Raw genomic sequence first — 16654 nt, forward strand, 5'->3', positions numbered from 1 at the left:
ACATGATAATAACAAACTATTGAAAGGAAGCAGTTCACAGTTGCTGATACAAACTGGCCCAGAAAAGAATCAAAACAGAGTAATACAGAAGCAACTCCCTTTTCCCATCAAAGACACCCCTCTGTCTGCCATCACTGTAAATGCCCACAGGCATCTGGACCCACCCTAACCCAAGTTTGTGTGAGTCCTGACTGAAGCCTGGGAGATCAGAGTAGGACTTTGGGTGATGAAGGAGCACTTGGCCACTTCAGTACCAGCTGTACCATAGGCTGCAGAAGTTATTTTTAAAAACTGCCTTATTGAAGCATAATTGATATATGATAAACCACATTTCGTATCAAAAGTGTACATTTTGATGAGTTTTGACATATCTTTACACACTTACGAACCCATCACCACAATCAAGAGAGTGAAAATGCCCGTCACCCCCTTCAGTTTCCTCGTGCCCCTTTGTAATTCTCCCCCCACCTCCATGACCACTGATTTGGCTGCAGAATGTTTAAGTCTTAACTGATTTATTTTATAGCAAAAGCAGACAGATGTTTCTGGAAAATACTCATAGTTACAATCCAATATTCAACTTTCACAGGTGCTTTCTTCTAAATCAGGATAGTTTCTCAACTCTAAGCTTAAATGTGCCAATCCTTGAATCTAGTTAAAGCTGTACGAGGCCCTACCCTGCTCTTGAAAAATAGGTTTAAAAAGGTTTGTGCTTTTCTCCCCATACAATCCCTGTTTTTAACCCTGTTTAAACATGTTCAAAAAGTAATCTGTTGCTCACCATTGCTAATTATTAGAGAAACGCACATCAAAACTACAATGAAGTATCACCTCACACCAGTCAGAATGGCCATCATCAAAAAATCTACAAACAATAAATGCCGGAGAGGGTGTGGAGAAAAGGGAACCCTCCTACACTGTTGGTGGGAAGGTAAATTGATACAGCCACTATGGAGAACAGTATGGAGGTTCCTTAAAAAACTAAAAATAGAACTACCATATGACCCAGCAATCCCACTACTGGGCATATATCCGGAAAAGACAAAAACTCTAATTCGAAAAGATACATGCACCCCAATGTTCACAGTAGCACCATTTATAATAGCCTAGACATGGAAGCAACCTAAGTGTCCATCGACAGCTGAATGGATAAAGGAGCTGTGGTATATATTTATATATATATATAATATATGTGTATATATATATATATATATATATATATATATATATATATATATTACTCAGCCATAAAAAAGAATGAAATAATGTCATCTGCAGCAACATGGATGGACCTAGAGATTATCATACAAAGTGAAGTCAGACAAAAACAAATATTATATATCACTTATATGTGGAATCTAAGAAAAAATGATACAAGTGAACTTATTTACAAGACAGAAACAGACTCAGGGACATAGAAAACAAACTTATGGTTACCAAAGGGGAAGGGGGGGTGATAAATTAGGAGTTTGGGATTAACAGATACTACTATATATAAAACAGATAAACAACAAGGACCTACTGTATAGCACAGGGAACTATACTCATTATCTTATAATAACCTATAATGGAAAAGAATCAGTTATATATATATATAACTGAATCACTTTGCTGTACACCTGAAACTAATACAACATTGCAAACCAACTATACTTCAATTTAAAAAGGTAATCTACTTAAATTAGATATATTATTTAGTAGATATAGTTATACATTTTATGTATATTTATATATATTAATAAAAATATATCTACCCAAATAGGTGGAATCACTGAGATCAAGTTATTAGGATATGATTTAAAATTGATTCTTTTTTTAAAAAAATTTATTTATTTTTGGCTGTGTTGGGTCTTCGTTGCTGCGCGAGGGCTTTCTCTAGTTGCGGCGAGGAGGGGGCTACCCTTTGTTGCGGTGCGCGGGCTTCTCGTTGCCATGGCTTCTCTTGTTGCGGAGCACGGGCTCTAGGTGCACGGGCTTCAGTAGTTGTGGCGCTCGGGCTCTAGAGTGCAGGCTCAGTAGTTGTGGCGCACAGGCTTCAGTAGTTGTGGCTCACGGGCTCTAGAGCGCAGGCTCAGTAGCTGTGGCTCGCGGGCTCTAGAGCGCAGGCTCAGTAGTTGCGGCACACGTGCTTAGTTGCTCCGCGGCATGTGGGATCTTCCCAGACCAGGGCTTGAACCCGTGTCCCCTGCATTGGCAGGCGGATTCTTAACCACTGCACCATCAGGGAAGCCATAAAATTGATTCTTTAGAATGACCTAATTTGCCCTCTAAATTCCCTTTTTAAAAAATTGAGATAAATTGGTTTATAACATTATATAAATTCCATGCGCATAACATCATATTTCTACTTTTTTTTTTTTGGCCACAGCATGCACCTTGCAGGATCTTAGTTCCCCAACCAGGGATTGAACCCCAGCCCTGAAAGTGCTGCATCCTAACCACTGGACTGCCAGGGAACTCCCTTATATTCCCACTTCTGTATACACCTACAGTGCGCTCACCACCAAAAATTTAGTTTCTATCTATCACCATACAGTTGACCCCCTTTACCCATCTCACCCTCCTGGCTGCGCCTTCCCCTCTGGTAACCACTACTCTGTTCTCTGTATCTATGTGTTTGTTTTGTTTAGTTTGCTAATTTATTTGGGGGTTTTCTGTTTGCTTGTTTTTTATATTCCACATGTGAGTGAAATCATATAGTATCTATCTTTCTCTGTCTGACTTATTTTATATAGCATAATAGCCTATTAAAAAAAAGATGAAATCTTGCCATTTGTGACAACATGGATGGACCTTGAGAGTATTATGCTAAATTTCCTTTTAATATGTCTGTGGTTCAACTGACAGTAATGGTAGAATTCATTAAAAATTTTCCCATCATTTTTACCAATCACTATCATATGCAAAGGTTTAAGAGCCTAATATAAACTGAGCCCTGATGGCAAGGAGTGTCATAAGTACAGCCTCCATAAATTATCAAAAAGTTGAATTTTAATAAAGATTTTCAACTACTCCCATGTTCTAGTATGTTCCACCATGACCTCCCCAGCCCCCTCACACATACACACATCTTTCTTCTAGTCTTGTGATTAAAAGCAACACCACTGAGATCACTTATTCTTTAACGCCTTTGCAGAGGCAAATGAGAGCTCCTCTAACCTTCAAAACTTAGAGTTATTCAATAATGTTTACACAGTGCGCATTCCAGCAGTATCTTGTGTACATAGCTCTACCAAAGCATTTCACTCAACCAGCTCTCAATGCCAGACCACTTCTAGCAGCTTCTCAGAGAAACATGGCTGCTTTCTCTAGTCATGGGTCCGCCTCATCTTCCTGCCTCTATACCTAATAGCAAAGCGGACTGAATATCAGTAGAATAAGAGATTAGAGAAAAGAAAACAGTTTTGAGATATTTCCACAGGCCTAAAACAGTTGTTTGAACCTGCAGTGAAAATTCAGTAAGTTCTATGGGCTCTGCATCCAAAGTTCCTCCAATACCTTCTCTCATTTCAGAAGATACTAGAGAGATTCCTCTGCTACACCTCAGGTGTTTTAGATCAGAACTATGACTTTAAAACTTTAAAAGCACTTGAGTCATGAGCAAAGTATCCCTCAGCCATTTTCTTTCCCTTTTTCTCACTCTCACAAATATTTGCTGTCAGAGTGCTAGCAAGGGCATTTGAGTCACGTTTTTTAAAAACAGTGAAAAAAAAAACAAGACCATCTGCACAACTCAGTACCCTCTTTCGAAGTAGTCCTTTGCTGCCTTTCTTTTTTCTTCAGGCTTTTGAACCTTAAAGTTAAGCCATTTTGAAAGCATTTAAGATGTATAAAGTTATATCGACATATTTATTGTCAGCGGGACAGCCAAAATGTATTTGGGTCAAATCAACATAGCCAATTTCCAAACTTCCCAACTAGTACAGAATCCCCGTAAGTCTTGACCAAACAGAAGTCTTCCCTGCTTTTTCAGTCAAGAGGTCATGGATGAACTTTCATGTGTTTTGCCCAAACAACAATTTTAAAACTGAGGCTGACCATATGCTCTGATCTTGAAAAACCTTTAAATCACATCACTAGCATGAGCAGTGTTGCAACAAGTGGAATACAACCAATACAGGACCCCCCAAATGACGAAATTCCCAAATTAAGATGGTCCTAAAGGGCGTACTGTGGCACTGGGGGCTTTCAGGGCAGAAAGTAAGTGACTTTTGGAGACCTGCAGCAATGATGAATTTGTGACCATGAAATACTGGAGTCCTACTGAGAGAGAATCTCTTCTACCAGCACTCAAAGAAAATCTGCTCTAAGGTAGAGTTTAGTATGGGGAATTTTGATCTTGAAATGAAGAAAACTGGATTTGTGTTAATTCACCTCTTTGGGCAACTTAATTTCCTGTTTTTGTTTCCCTATTTTAAAAGATCATACGAATGTTTCCTTTATGCGATAATGTTGGTCAAAGCAAAGTGTTTCTGAGACTAATAAAAATAAGTTAACCCAATTAGCCATAAAAAAAGAACGAAATGTTGACATTTGCAGCAATGTGGATAGACCTAGAGAATATTATGCTTAGTGAAATAAGTCAGACAGAGAAATACTAATACTATATGATATCACTTATATGTGGAATCTAAAAAATAATACAAATGAATATATATACAAAACAGACACAGCCTCACAGACATAGAAAATAAACTTATGGTTACCAAAGGGGAGAGGGAGGTGGGGAGGGACAAATTAGAGGCATGGGATTAACAGATAAAAACTACTATACATAAAATAGATAAGCAACAAGGATATACTGTGTAGCACAGGGAATTATACCCAGTATCTTGTAATAACCTATAATGGAATCTAATCTGCAAAAATACTGAATTGCTATGCTGTACACCTGAAACTAACACAATATTATAACTCAACTATACTTCAATTAAAAAATAAATTAGGACTTCCCTGGTGGTGCAGTGGTTGAGAATCTGCCTGCCGATGCAGGGGACACGGGTTCGAGCCCTGGTCTGGGAGGATCCCACATGCCACAGAGCAGCTAGGCCCGTGAGCCACAACTACTGAGCCTGCGCGTCTGGAGCCTGTGCTCCGCAACAAGAGAGGCCGCGATGGTGAGAGGCCTGCGCACCGCGATGAAGAGTGGCCCCCACTCGCCACAACTAGAGAAAGCCGTCGCACAGAAACGAAGACCCAACACAGCCAAAAATAAATAAATAAATAAATAAATAAATTTATTTTAAAATAAATAAATTAATTAATTAACCTAAAGAAAGGTTTGTGTTAGGCCTTTCTGTGCATACTGCATTTACATAAGTCTGTTAGTGAGTACAGGAGTCACTCCACGGTTGCAAGAGAGGGAGCTATTTTTTAAAATACGCATAGGGCAGTCGGCAGACCCATCTCACCAATCTTTTGGTTTTTTGCCCCCTTTTTTTAGCACCAGGAACATTTTTGTTATAGAACACCTCTCTCTAGACACTTTCAGCTAGGAATACCACTTTAAACCTTGGACTGATTTACTTTGACGCTACTAAAGTAGACTCATTGCTTTCTCTTCTTCACATTAAAAAAAAAAGCTATCAGGGATTTAAGGGAATGTGGCTATCTTCTGTACTTTTTGCCTCACTCACTGAAGAGTCGGAGTATTATTTGTGGGAAATGCATGCCATCAAGTCACCAGTGTTTTGCTTCTCTGAAGATTACCAGCAAAATTCCTGCCCACAAGTCGCCACCTACAGGGGAAAAGCAACCTTTACATGGGACCGTACTTTGCACTCCTAAGCAGTTTGTGAGAACCGTGGTATTTCGCAACCTTTTTAAAATCCCAAGGTAAATTTATTTGAATATAAGGCCTGCAGAAGAGGATATTACCCAATACCTTCTGGCAAAAATGTGATCAAGGGAAGAAAGGCTGGAGAAGCCACAGTTCATGTGAACTCTTCATGGTGGACCACTGTGTAGTGGCATCCTGACCACGGAACACTGCCACAGAGAAAGAGGGACAAAGTCAGCAGCAGATGAGGTGGTTTTAAAAAACAACTGTATATTTATGATTTTCAGCACGAACAGCGTGTGAGGTTTACACGGTTGTACTTATGGACCATCACAATCTGGGTTTTGCACCTGTTGAATAACAATTCCAGATATTGACGTGATCAACACATTTCTCATTTTTCGTGCCTATAGGAAATTTCTGTAGAAATTCTATATAGAGATACAGTCTATAGAAACGTTATAGAGTTACTACATATTTGGTTAGATAGTCCCCCCTTTCTGGGGATTTGTGTTTTCCAACTTTTTTCTTTCGAAAGAGCACTACTCTCTCCAGAAGAGCACCACTACCGCTCTGTACTGCTAGTATGAGCACAAGCAACCCTAATGAAAATCTTCGCACAGATCTTTTAAAACACTGTTTCCTCAAAATATGTTCCCATGTCAAAGGCTAGGAATACGTTTATATGGCTCATTACTTATTGTCAAGTTGTTCTCCTGGAAGATAAAGTCAGTTTATCATGCCATCAGCAGTGTTAACATGCCTGATTTCCTGGCAGCCCTGTTCACATTGGATCCTTATCGTTTTGATTTCTGCTACCTTTGTTAGTATATAGTGGTGACTTAAAGTGGCTCTAATTTGCATTTAATTTTTCTGTAGGCTGAAGCTCCAGCCAAGCCTGACACTGATATTCAACTGCCTATTCAATGTCTCCAAGCTGAATGTTCCATTTGCATCTCAACCTTAATTTCCCTCCCCTGCCAACCTGCCCCCCACCTCAGACTTACTTCCCCCACCCAGTGACTCCCATCTTCCTAAATAGAGCCACCCTGCACTCAGGTGCTCAGGCTCAGAACCAGGCGTTCTTCCTCGCCTCCTCTCGGATTCAGTCCTTCAGCAAGCCCATTCGACTCCACCTTGACCATACGTTCCAAATCCATCTCCGTCTTTGCAGCTACCCCCTGGGTCCGCACCACCATCATCTCTAACCTGGATGACTGCAACAGCCAGGCTTCCCTGGTGGCGCAGTGGTTAAGAATCCGCCTGCCAACGCAAGGGACACGGGTTTGAGGCCTGGTCCGGGAAGATCCCACATGCTGTGGAGCAACTAAGCCTGTGCGCCACAACTACTGAGCCTGCGCTCTAGAGCCCGCGAGCCACAACTACTGAGCCCACGTGCTGCAACTACTGAAGCCTGCGCGCCTAGAGCCGGTGCTCCACAACAAGAGAAGCCACCGCAATGAGAAGCCCGCGCACCGCAACGAAGAGTAGCCCCCGCTCGCTGCAACTAGAGAAAGCCCATGTGCAGCAACAAAGACCCAACGCAGCCAAAAATAAATATATAAATAAATAAATTAATTTTTTAAAAAACAAACCCTTCAGTGGCTCCCTAGCATGCTTTGAACCAAATCCAAACTGCTTCTCCTCAAATACAACCCCTGCCCACCTCTTTCAACCCATCCTGTATGCTCTTCCCCTACTGCCCTTGTCCTCTCAGTCCCAGTCACATTGGCCTTGCTTACTGCTTTTTTTTTTTTTTGAAAAGCAACATTTATTAGAACCAATACAAGAGTATGAAAAGAGGGAAAAGAGGAGAGTGGAAGAGGTAGAGAGAATGAGGTCTGCATCAGATGTCAGTTGTGGAAACACATAAATTGCCTACTTTTAAACATTTACATTTAAAAGGCAAACACACACACACACACACACACACACATATATATATACATATATATATATATATACCACTTATCCTAAAAAAAAAAAATCAAAAGCAGACATGTTTGGCTTAAATAAAACCAAACCCACCCCACCCCCCAGTCTGTAAGTTCCAGGAGAGCAGGTAGGGACTGTATTTGTCTGCTTCACCATTTTCTCTTCAGAGCCTACAACAGAGCCTGGCACATGGTAGGGACTTAACAATACTAAGTCTTACCTGAAACAAAGAATTTGCTCATCAACTACATATGAAACAGACTCACAGACGTAGAAAACAAACTTATGGTTACCAAAGGGGAAAGGGGGGGAGGGATAAATTAGGAGCTTGGGATTAACAGATACACACCACTATATTTAAAATAGATAAACAACAAGGATTTATTGTACAGCACAGGGAACTATGTTCAATACCGTGTAATGACCTATAATGAAAAAGAATCTGAAAAATAATACACACACACACACACACATTTGTATAACTGAATCACTTTGCTATATACCAGAAACTAACAAAACATTGTAAATCAACTATACTTCAATTTAAAAAAAAAAAAGGTGTTGCTCCTATATTGAAAATACTAATAATAGCACATGGAGACGAATAGTGAAATGCTAATACAGAGCTGCTTTTTCTTTCAAGGCTTCTAAAGCCACTAACATTAATCAGTGAATGTGGAGATCAGTCAAGTGCACCTACCAAGCAGCTACTCCATTTAAGACACTTTGGGGGCTACAGTGATGAGTTACCCTCAAAGAACTGTGTCTAGAAAGTGAAAGAAATTAAGACAACTGCAATCTGAGGGAAAAAATGGTGAGTGCCATGGGAAGCACAGGATACTTTGGGCCACAAAGAAGTGATAATGGCTTTAATACTCTTCCTCATGAAATGAGTGTTAGAATTCCTGGGACTAGACTTCAGTGGTTTTCAAATGTGTTAGCACCGCACCCTGCAAAAGTGGTGGGATGTGCATAGTTACAGCTGATTGTAGTTGTCACAACTGGCACAGGGACAGGCACCACTGTCACTGGGTGAGCAAGGGGCCAGACTTGCTAAATGTCCTGCAGGGCCTGGACAGATCTGCACAGTGAAGACCTCTCACCCCAAATGCCAGCACAGAAATGGCTCGTACCTGTCCCTCTAGAACATATGAAGTGCCTTCAGCAAAGTCCAGATTAACCTTTTTAACACATTGCTTCTTAGGTCATCATTTCTGAGTTGGTTTTTGCCCCTGAATTCTTTTCATCATTTTGACCCAGATCCTATTCACACCAAGTGTTCAGTGGAAAGAAAACCTGAGTCCAAGCAAGGCCCGCCAGTCTATCTCTTGGGGACCCTAGCAGAGTGGGCTTCGAAACCCCAGCCCAGAGGAAAGGTACCACGTAAGGATGATGCTCAGCTCCTGGCCAGTAGCCCTTCCCAGCCACGGTCAGAGCATTCCTGCGTGTTAAGACTATTTGCATTTCAGAGTCGGTTCTTCTGCAGGTCTGACAATTCCCTAATTACACAGTAAGAAAAGAAGCCAATCCTGGATTAGCATCTTCCTAAGTGGGGGCTTGTTTCCCTAGAGTAGGGGTCTGGAACCCACAGGGTCAGATGCATCCCAGGACGTGGGGGACATGCTCCCGGCTAAGAAGTCAGCACTGCACAGCCCTGCCTAGCGAAACCCTGACCAAGTCTTCTGTCATTTCAAGAGAAGCTTAAAATCCTGATTTTTATTGGGCTCTTTGGTTTTTCAACGTTGGTCCCTACCTAATTCAATTGCTTTTTAAAATATTGTACAGGCTGAAGCACACCCTTCTAGGGCTGAACTTGACCCTGGACCCCTAGCTTGCTCCTTCTTCTTGGTTACATGTACCCAGTGCTCCCCAGAGGTTCGGGAAATTTTAAAACAAGAGTTAAATATGCTGGACTTCCCTGGTGGCGCAGTGGTTGAGAATTCGCCTGCCAATGCAGGGGATAAGGGTTCAATCCCTGGTCCAGGAAGATCCCACATGCCGTGGAGCAACTAAGCCCGTGCACCACAACTACTAAGCCTGCACTCTAGAGCCCGCGAGCCACAACTACTGAGCCCACGTGCCGCAACTACTGAAGCCCGCCCACTCTAGGGCCCGTGTGCCACAACTACTGAGCCCACAGGCTGCAACTACTGAAGCCCGCAAGCCTAGAGCCCATGCTCCGCAACAAGAGAAGCCACCGCAATGAGAAGCCCGCGCACTGCAATGAAGAGTAGCCCCCACTCGCCGCAACTAGGCAACTAGAGGAAGCCCACGCACAGCAGCGAAGACCCAATGCAGCCAAAAAAACAAAACAAAACAAAAACAAAAACAAAAAAACTGGGCAAGGTTCTCAAGAAAGAGCAAGGCAGGGATGGCCTCAGGGACCCAGGTAGGGCACACCAAGGGATTAGGACTGGCTTTGCCTTGCTCTTCTTTGCTCAAAAATTCTCAACTTCTCCCTCATTCTTACTGCATCAAGTCACAAGTTCCTTTCAAGGCTCTCCAGAACACGACTCCACCCCACCTCACCAGCCTTATATTTCATCATGCCCTGTGTCTACCCCCCATTCTAGTTGGGCCAGTCTCCCTTGAGTTCCTTCAGACATGTCCACCCCCTCTCTCCAAATGTCCTCTCTCCCTACGTAAGTCCCGCCCACACTTTAAAGCCTTGCTCACATCCCACCTCATTTATGAAACCTCCTCTGTGACATGAAACAGTAAAATGCTTTCGAGCTCAAGGGGTGGTGTCAACCAGACCCCGGTTCAAATCCCACCTCTGCCATTGACCAGCTGGGTGATTTACCTAACCTCTTTGAGCTTCAGAAGGTGATAATAGTGCCTACCTTACAGAATTTTTGAAGGTTTAAGGAAAATGATGCAAGAAAGTATTTAACGCTCATAAGTGCTCAGTTAAGGTGAGCTTATTATTATTATGGCTGACCTTCTTCTCTGTAAGTGGTCCAGCCCTTACGCTGTCTCTTCTGAGCAAAACACCACTGGATTCCATGCAGTCCACGTCTGCTCAGACTGTGCCCCAGGCATTAGTCTACCTCAGCCTCCAGCTTGCTTTAAAGCATCTTAAAGTTCCAGGAGCATGTTGGACGTAACATCGAACTGACACAGGCCCAAAGGGGACACTGAGAGAGTTGCACAAGTAACACCACAAGTAACACCACACTGGCTCTGGAACAACTCAGCGAAAGTCCCTCTCTCTAGCAAAGGCAGGAATGCATGCTGGGAAGACAAACACGTAGCCAGTCTCCGTGGCAGAGAGCTGCTTCAGCATCTGAAACAAATCTCTCTCCCTCTGACACACACACACATACCACCACTGTCACCACCATTACCTTCATATTCCCAAATCTCTGCGCCTCGCCTTTCCTTCTGATGCTGAAGATGACACATGAAGCCAGTCAAAGGCCACTCTCTTTGCATGAGTGTATGACAGGGAACCCAGACAAATGGGCCACACTGCAGGTGTGCTCTTTGGCTGGGACTACATGGAAATCTCATGCCCCATCACAGGAGCCAAGATGGTCTCTGCTGGCTCTGCCCCTCCACCCATGTTACTCCACCTCCAGTCAGCCCTACCCATCCTCTGATATACATGATAGCTGGCATCCCTGGGCACCCGTGCCAGCGGGTCTATTCCGCTTGCCACTTTCTCTGTGCTTAACAAGGGCCAAAGTAAAAATATCTTCATGTACCGTTACTCCATGCTTCAAGTCACTCCATGCTTTGAGGGACTCCCTCCCAAACAAAGAAACAGGGCACAGAAAAATGTTACTGGGCTTCCCTGGTGGCGCAGTGGTTGAGAATCTGCCTGCCAATGCAGGGGACACGGGTTCGAGCCCTGGTCTGGAAGGATCCCACATGCCGCGGAGCAACTAGGCCCGTGAGCCACAACTACTGAGCCTGCGCGTCTGGAGCCTGTGCTCTGCAACAAGAGAGGCCGCGATAATGAGAGGCCGGCACACCGCGATGAAGAGTGGCCCCCGCTTGCCTCAACTAGAGAAAGCCCTCGCGCAGAAACGGAGACCCAACACAGCCAAAAATAAATAAATAAATAAATAAATAAATAAATAATAAAAATAAAGGAATTCCTTTTAAAAAAAAGTAAAATAAATATCCTTTAAAAAAAAAAAAGAAAAATGTTACTACTGGAATGCCACATTCTTTAAAAAGCAAACAAAAAACTCAGAACTGGAGAAATCCCAACTATATTATCCCCAAGAGTGGTTTTCTCAGCATGAAGACTGAGCCCTATCCCTGCACAAGTTTATGCTCTCAACAGCATGAAGTTCCAAAGTTAGATCAGAGGCAGGTAGAAGAACAGGGCAAAATGGGTCTGATCTTTGAGACCTTATTCTCAATCTAGAAAAGACACAGAGAAAGTGAAAAAGTCCAAAGGGTAACCAGTCCTCATGCTGGAACCCGGTGTTCCAATAAAACTCACTCTTCGTAGTTAGCAGCATTCAAAAGTTCTCCGGTAGTGGCTGGCTTTTTAAAAAATCGCAAAATGCAGGAGACCAAATGTAAAGAAGATGCGAGTCCCAAGGACCAAGACTACCTGATTGCCCCGCATTCGGGGATGGCAGTTTCTCCTACAGCATGGGCCTCTCCAACTTGCTTCCTCCCTGGAAGCAAGCTCAGGACCCCAACCCAAGCTCAGGACCCCGTGACCGTGGGTGGGCCCTGCTACCCCAGTCAGATTGGGAACAGTTTTATTCCACCCGCGCTGGAAACCTTAAGCGAGACTCTCGACAAATCCCTGAAGCCAAGGACCGGGTCACAGTTCGGCGGGTGCGGCAGCGCCTTGCTGCTGATTAATAATTGGATGAATGCACAGGAGCAGGGGAGGAAGCGGAGCGCCCGGCCCTTGGCGTGTGGACCAAACAGGAGAGGGCACCTTCAGTTCCCGTTAGCGGGATGCCACCGCCAGCGTACCCCAGGGGAATGCCTCGGGTGACCTCGGCGGGAGCAGCGGCCAAAGCGAGCCCTTGAGTGGGTGCCAGAGCGCCCCCTAGTGCAACGGCAGGACCGGGGGACTTGCGGCAAGGTCTAGGGTGAAGGGAGAGGACCAGGGGAAGAGCCCAGGCGCATCTCTGGAAACTCTGACTCTGCAGGGGCTGGCGGAGCGACCCGGGTCTCCTGAGCATCCCCTCCCCAATCCCCGCCGAGGGTCCGGAGTGGCCCTGTCTGCAGGCACCCAGCTCCCGTAGACCAGGCCGGCCGGCCAGCCGGCCGGCTGGCCGGCCGAGATGCAGCGGGACGTGGCTGCTGCTCTGCAAGCAGAGCGGAGGGCATTTACCGGGAGCCTGGGAAGCCGCTGTGTCTCCACTCTGGTCTCCGCTGGGGTACCCGGACTGCCGCTGCCGCCGCCTCTTTCCAGTCGCCGCAGTCTCAACCTGCAAACCTCCCAGTCGCTCCCTGCGACTGTAGCCCGCGAGGCCAGCTGTTGAATGGCTCGCGTCGAGCGCACGGGGCGCAGAAGCGTCCCCGCCGCATCCAAGTCGGCGACGCAGGCGCGCGTCCCGGTGCCAACGCCCCGTGCGCCCCTCGCCCCGCTGCGGCCCTGGCGAGCTCGCGCAGCCGACTCCCGGCTCCAGGCTGCCGACTCCCGGCTCCCGGCTGCGGGCTCGCTCGCCGGCCGGCCCTCTCGCACCCCTCTGTGGGCTCTCGCCAAGTCAGTTGCCTCCCCTCGCGGGCTCCGCCCCCCTCGCTGCCATCCCTCAACTTGCCCGCAGGACCAATGGCAACAATAGACTAGTCCCGCCCCTTCGATTCCCCCGGGGCCAATCGCCTTCTCCTGAGGACCCATTCAAGTAACCCCGCCCCTCTCGTGGGCAAAGCCCCAGCCAAAGTTTATCCGACTGCGCTGTTGCTCTTGACGGTTGCAAGGCTTTGCCAGGCTCCCCCTCACCCCCCACCCCTGGACGGAATTACAGTGATTTAGAGGCTGCAGCCCACCTGGTCTGCCGACCTCCACACGACCTATTTGCTTTGAATAAAGTAGTATAAGAAAGCGAACAGGGCTTCCCTGGTGGCGCGGTGGTTGAGAAACTGCCTGCCAATGCAGGGGACACGGGTTCGAGCCCTGGTCTGGGAAGATCCCACATGCCGGGGAGCAATCGGGCCCGTGAGCCACAACTACTGAGCCTGCGCGTCTGGAGCCTGTGCTCCGCAACAGGAGAGGCCGCGATAGTGAGAGGCCCGCGCACCGCAATGAAGAGTGACCCCCGCTTGCCGCAACTGGAGAAAGCCCTCGCACAGAAATGAAGACCCAACACAGCTAAAATAAATAAATAAATAAATTTATTTAAAAAAAAAAAAAAAGAAAGCGAACAAGAGAGGTACCGTTATCCACCTCATCCCTGAGGCAGGACTGCTGAGAAATGTACACGCGCTCGGCCAGCACTTACACATCACAGGGTCAGCAAGAACCTCAAAGGTCATCGACTGACTCTATCCTCGCACTGGTTGTTTTTGCTTTGGGCTTTTGGTTTTGTTCTCCCACGTACAGGGTCCCTGCCCTCTAGTCTGAACAACTTCCAATGACAAGGACTCACTGGCTCCACAGACCACCGCTTGGGTCTCTGCCTCGTGGCTTGAGGCTGAGTGAAACCGGCCCTCTGGTAACTTCACGCAAAGCCAGCTTTGCCCCTCTTCCCCATGGTGGTCCAACAATTGGAAGACAAGTCTTCCGGCCCCACAATTCTTGCAGACTAGAGTCTGCTCCAAAGACCTGGGTTCAAGGCTCTGCTTCGAGTTTAAGCCAATTCCCTTATATCTTCAAAAGTAGAAAGCAGGAACTGAGTCTAACCTCCCCCCCCATCGCCCCAACCCCAGGGCACAGACGCTTCTGCCTGATCGTGTCCCTTGTCCAGCCACTAGACTCTTCTACTCTAGCTTCTTAAGGATGGCATTTGCTTTCTTGACTGCCATATCACATGGTTGATGCATATTAGATTTATTGTCAACTCACCCCGGGGCTATTTCTCACTGCTGCTGCTACCACAAGGGTCTGTTTTCTACTTGGTTAGCTGGTAAATGTCATTGGGTTTTGCTTGGGGGCGGGGGTACTAATTTCACTCTCTTCTACTGAGACCTCTGCCTGCTCATTCTGTCCTAAATCTCTCTCCAACCCTGCTTGCTACCACTGCCTTGCTCCGGCCCCCATCCTGTTTGCACAACTGCCAAAGAGCCTTGTAACAGGGCCGCTTGCCTCTAGCCTTGCACCCTCCTGGGTGGCCTTCCAAAGATCCTCTCCTCATCCATTTTACACCAGAAGCCAGAGTTGTCGCTAAAACACAAATATTATCATGCCACCACACTCCAACTTCAAAGCCCATCCCAGCTTCGAATCCTTTTCTACCTCCTTTCTGCCCTCCTTTGCTTTCAGGATAAGATCCAAAACCCATGGCAAAGCATATAAAACCCTTGGTGATCTGGCCTTGCAGCCTCATTTCCAGTGGTTCCACCTCCACCACAGAGCACTCTACACTTCAGGTCAAGAACTCCCTGTTGTTTCTCAAATGAGCCATGGTCTCCAACACGTCTATGCCTTTGATACAAAGTCTGGAATAACCTGCTTCCTACCCTCCTAATCCTGACCTACAACACACTGATGTATTTTTTTTTTATTTAAGTATAGTTGACTTACAATATTGTATTAGTTTCAGGTATACAGTAAAGTGATTTGGTTTTATATATATATATATATATATATATATATATATATATATATATATATATATATGTATATATTCTTTTTCAGATTCTTTTCCATTATAGGTTATTACAAGATATTGAATATAGTTCCCTGTGCTATACAGTAAGTCCTTGTTTATCTATTTTATATACAATAGTATGTATCTGTTAATCTCAAACTCATAATTTATCCCTCCCCCCCCTTTCCCCTTTGGTAACCATAAGTTTGTTTTGTATGTCTGTGAGTCTGTTTCTGTTTTATAAATAAGTTCATTTGTATTATTTCTTTAGATTCCACATATAAGTGATATCATATAATATTTGTCTTTCTCCGACTTACTTCAATTAATATAGTAATCTCTAGGTCCATCCATGTTGCTGCAAATGGCAATATTTCACTCTTTTTATGGCTGAGTAATATTCCATTGTATATATACACCAGATCTTCTTTATCCATTCATCTGTTGATGGACACTTAGGTTGCTTCTATGTCTTCGCTGTTGTAAATCACACTGGTGTATTTTATTCATTCATTGAATCACATGTTTATATGGGGGGCATAAACATGTGATTTTAAAAAAATTTTATTTGATCCCTCCATCAGGTGCTTCCAAGTAGAATGTAACAATTCTGCTTCCATTCACATTGCTACACAGACATCAGGCCACCGATTGCAATGATTGGTTTGGACTTCATCTCATCCAAATAACTGAAGGGTTGGTGGAGACTGAGACTGGGATTTTCTTCCTTGCCAAGTATCATTAAGTAATAATCAAACTTACTCCATTAAGGTTGGCAGTTTGAAGGCCAGAGGTTGTGGCCCTTTTCCTTCATGTTTACATTAACTTACAAAAACCCAGCTTGTTAAAGTGTTCTGCGTGTGTGTATGTGCTTATCGTGTGAGTGTGTTGGGTCCTTTTTTCTTTTGCTTTTTCTTTTTTTTTAAGATCAGGATAAATTAAACCACATTGTACACCTCCAACTTACACAATATGTGTATATGTTAATTATATCTCAATAAAAAATGTATATACAATAAGATCAGGACAGCAATTTGTGACATATTATAGGTGTTCATGTTTCTGGGTCTGAAGAGAAAGCACATGAACAGGACTGTATGCTGTAAAAATGAATCAACTAGAATCACACAATTACAGAACTCCAGTGTTAAAGGGGGCTTTTAAGCTAATGTAATCAAACCCCACCCAAGATGCTAGAATGACTGTGTGG

The 16654-nt window shown here is 44.8% G+C and overlaps 1 protein-coding gene and 1 long non-coding RNA gene across 11 annotated transcripts in view; one reads left to right on the forward strand and one right to left on the reverse strand.

The window, feature by feature from the left end:
- LOC309652060 (A-kinase anchor protein 17B-like) overlaps positions 1 to 16654 on the reverse strand; it is a 148740-nt gene that overhangs the window by 13848 nt on the left and 118238 nt on the right. Inside the window, exon 1 of one of the 10 annotated variants that reach the window (XM_082445493.1) lies at positions 5885 to 12917. The exons of the other annotated variants lie outside the window; for them this stretch is intronic. Within the exon in view, the coding sequence (XP_082301619.1) occupies positions 5885 to 5937 (53 nt within the window). The 5' untranslated portion in view covers positions 5938 to 12917. Of the gene's footprint in view, positions 1 to 5884; positions 12918 to 16654 lie in introns of those variants that run through there. 10 annotated transcript variants of the gene reach the window in all.
- Positions 1 to 16654, forward strand: part of LOC309652119 — a 424346-nt gene that overhangs the window by 11978 nt on the left and 395714 nt on the right. The gene's annotated exons all lie outside the window — the stretch shown is intronic.

This window comes from Balaenoptera physalus (assembly GCF_965194825.1).
Source record: "Balaenoptera physalus genome assembly, chromosome: X".
NCBI classification, from domain to species: Eukaryota; Metazoa; Chordata; class Mammalia; order Artiodactyla; family Balaenopteridae; genus Balaenoptera; species Balaenoptera physalus.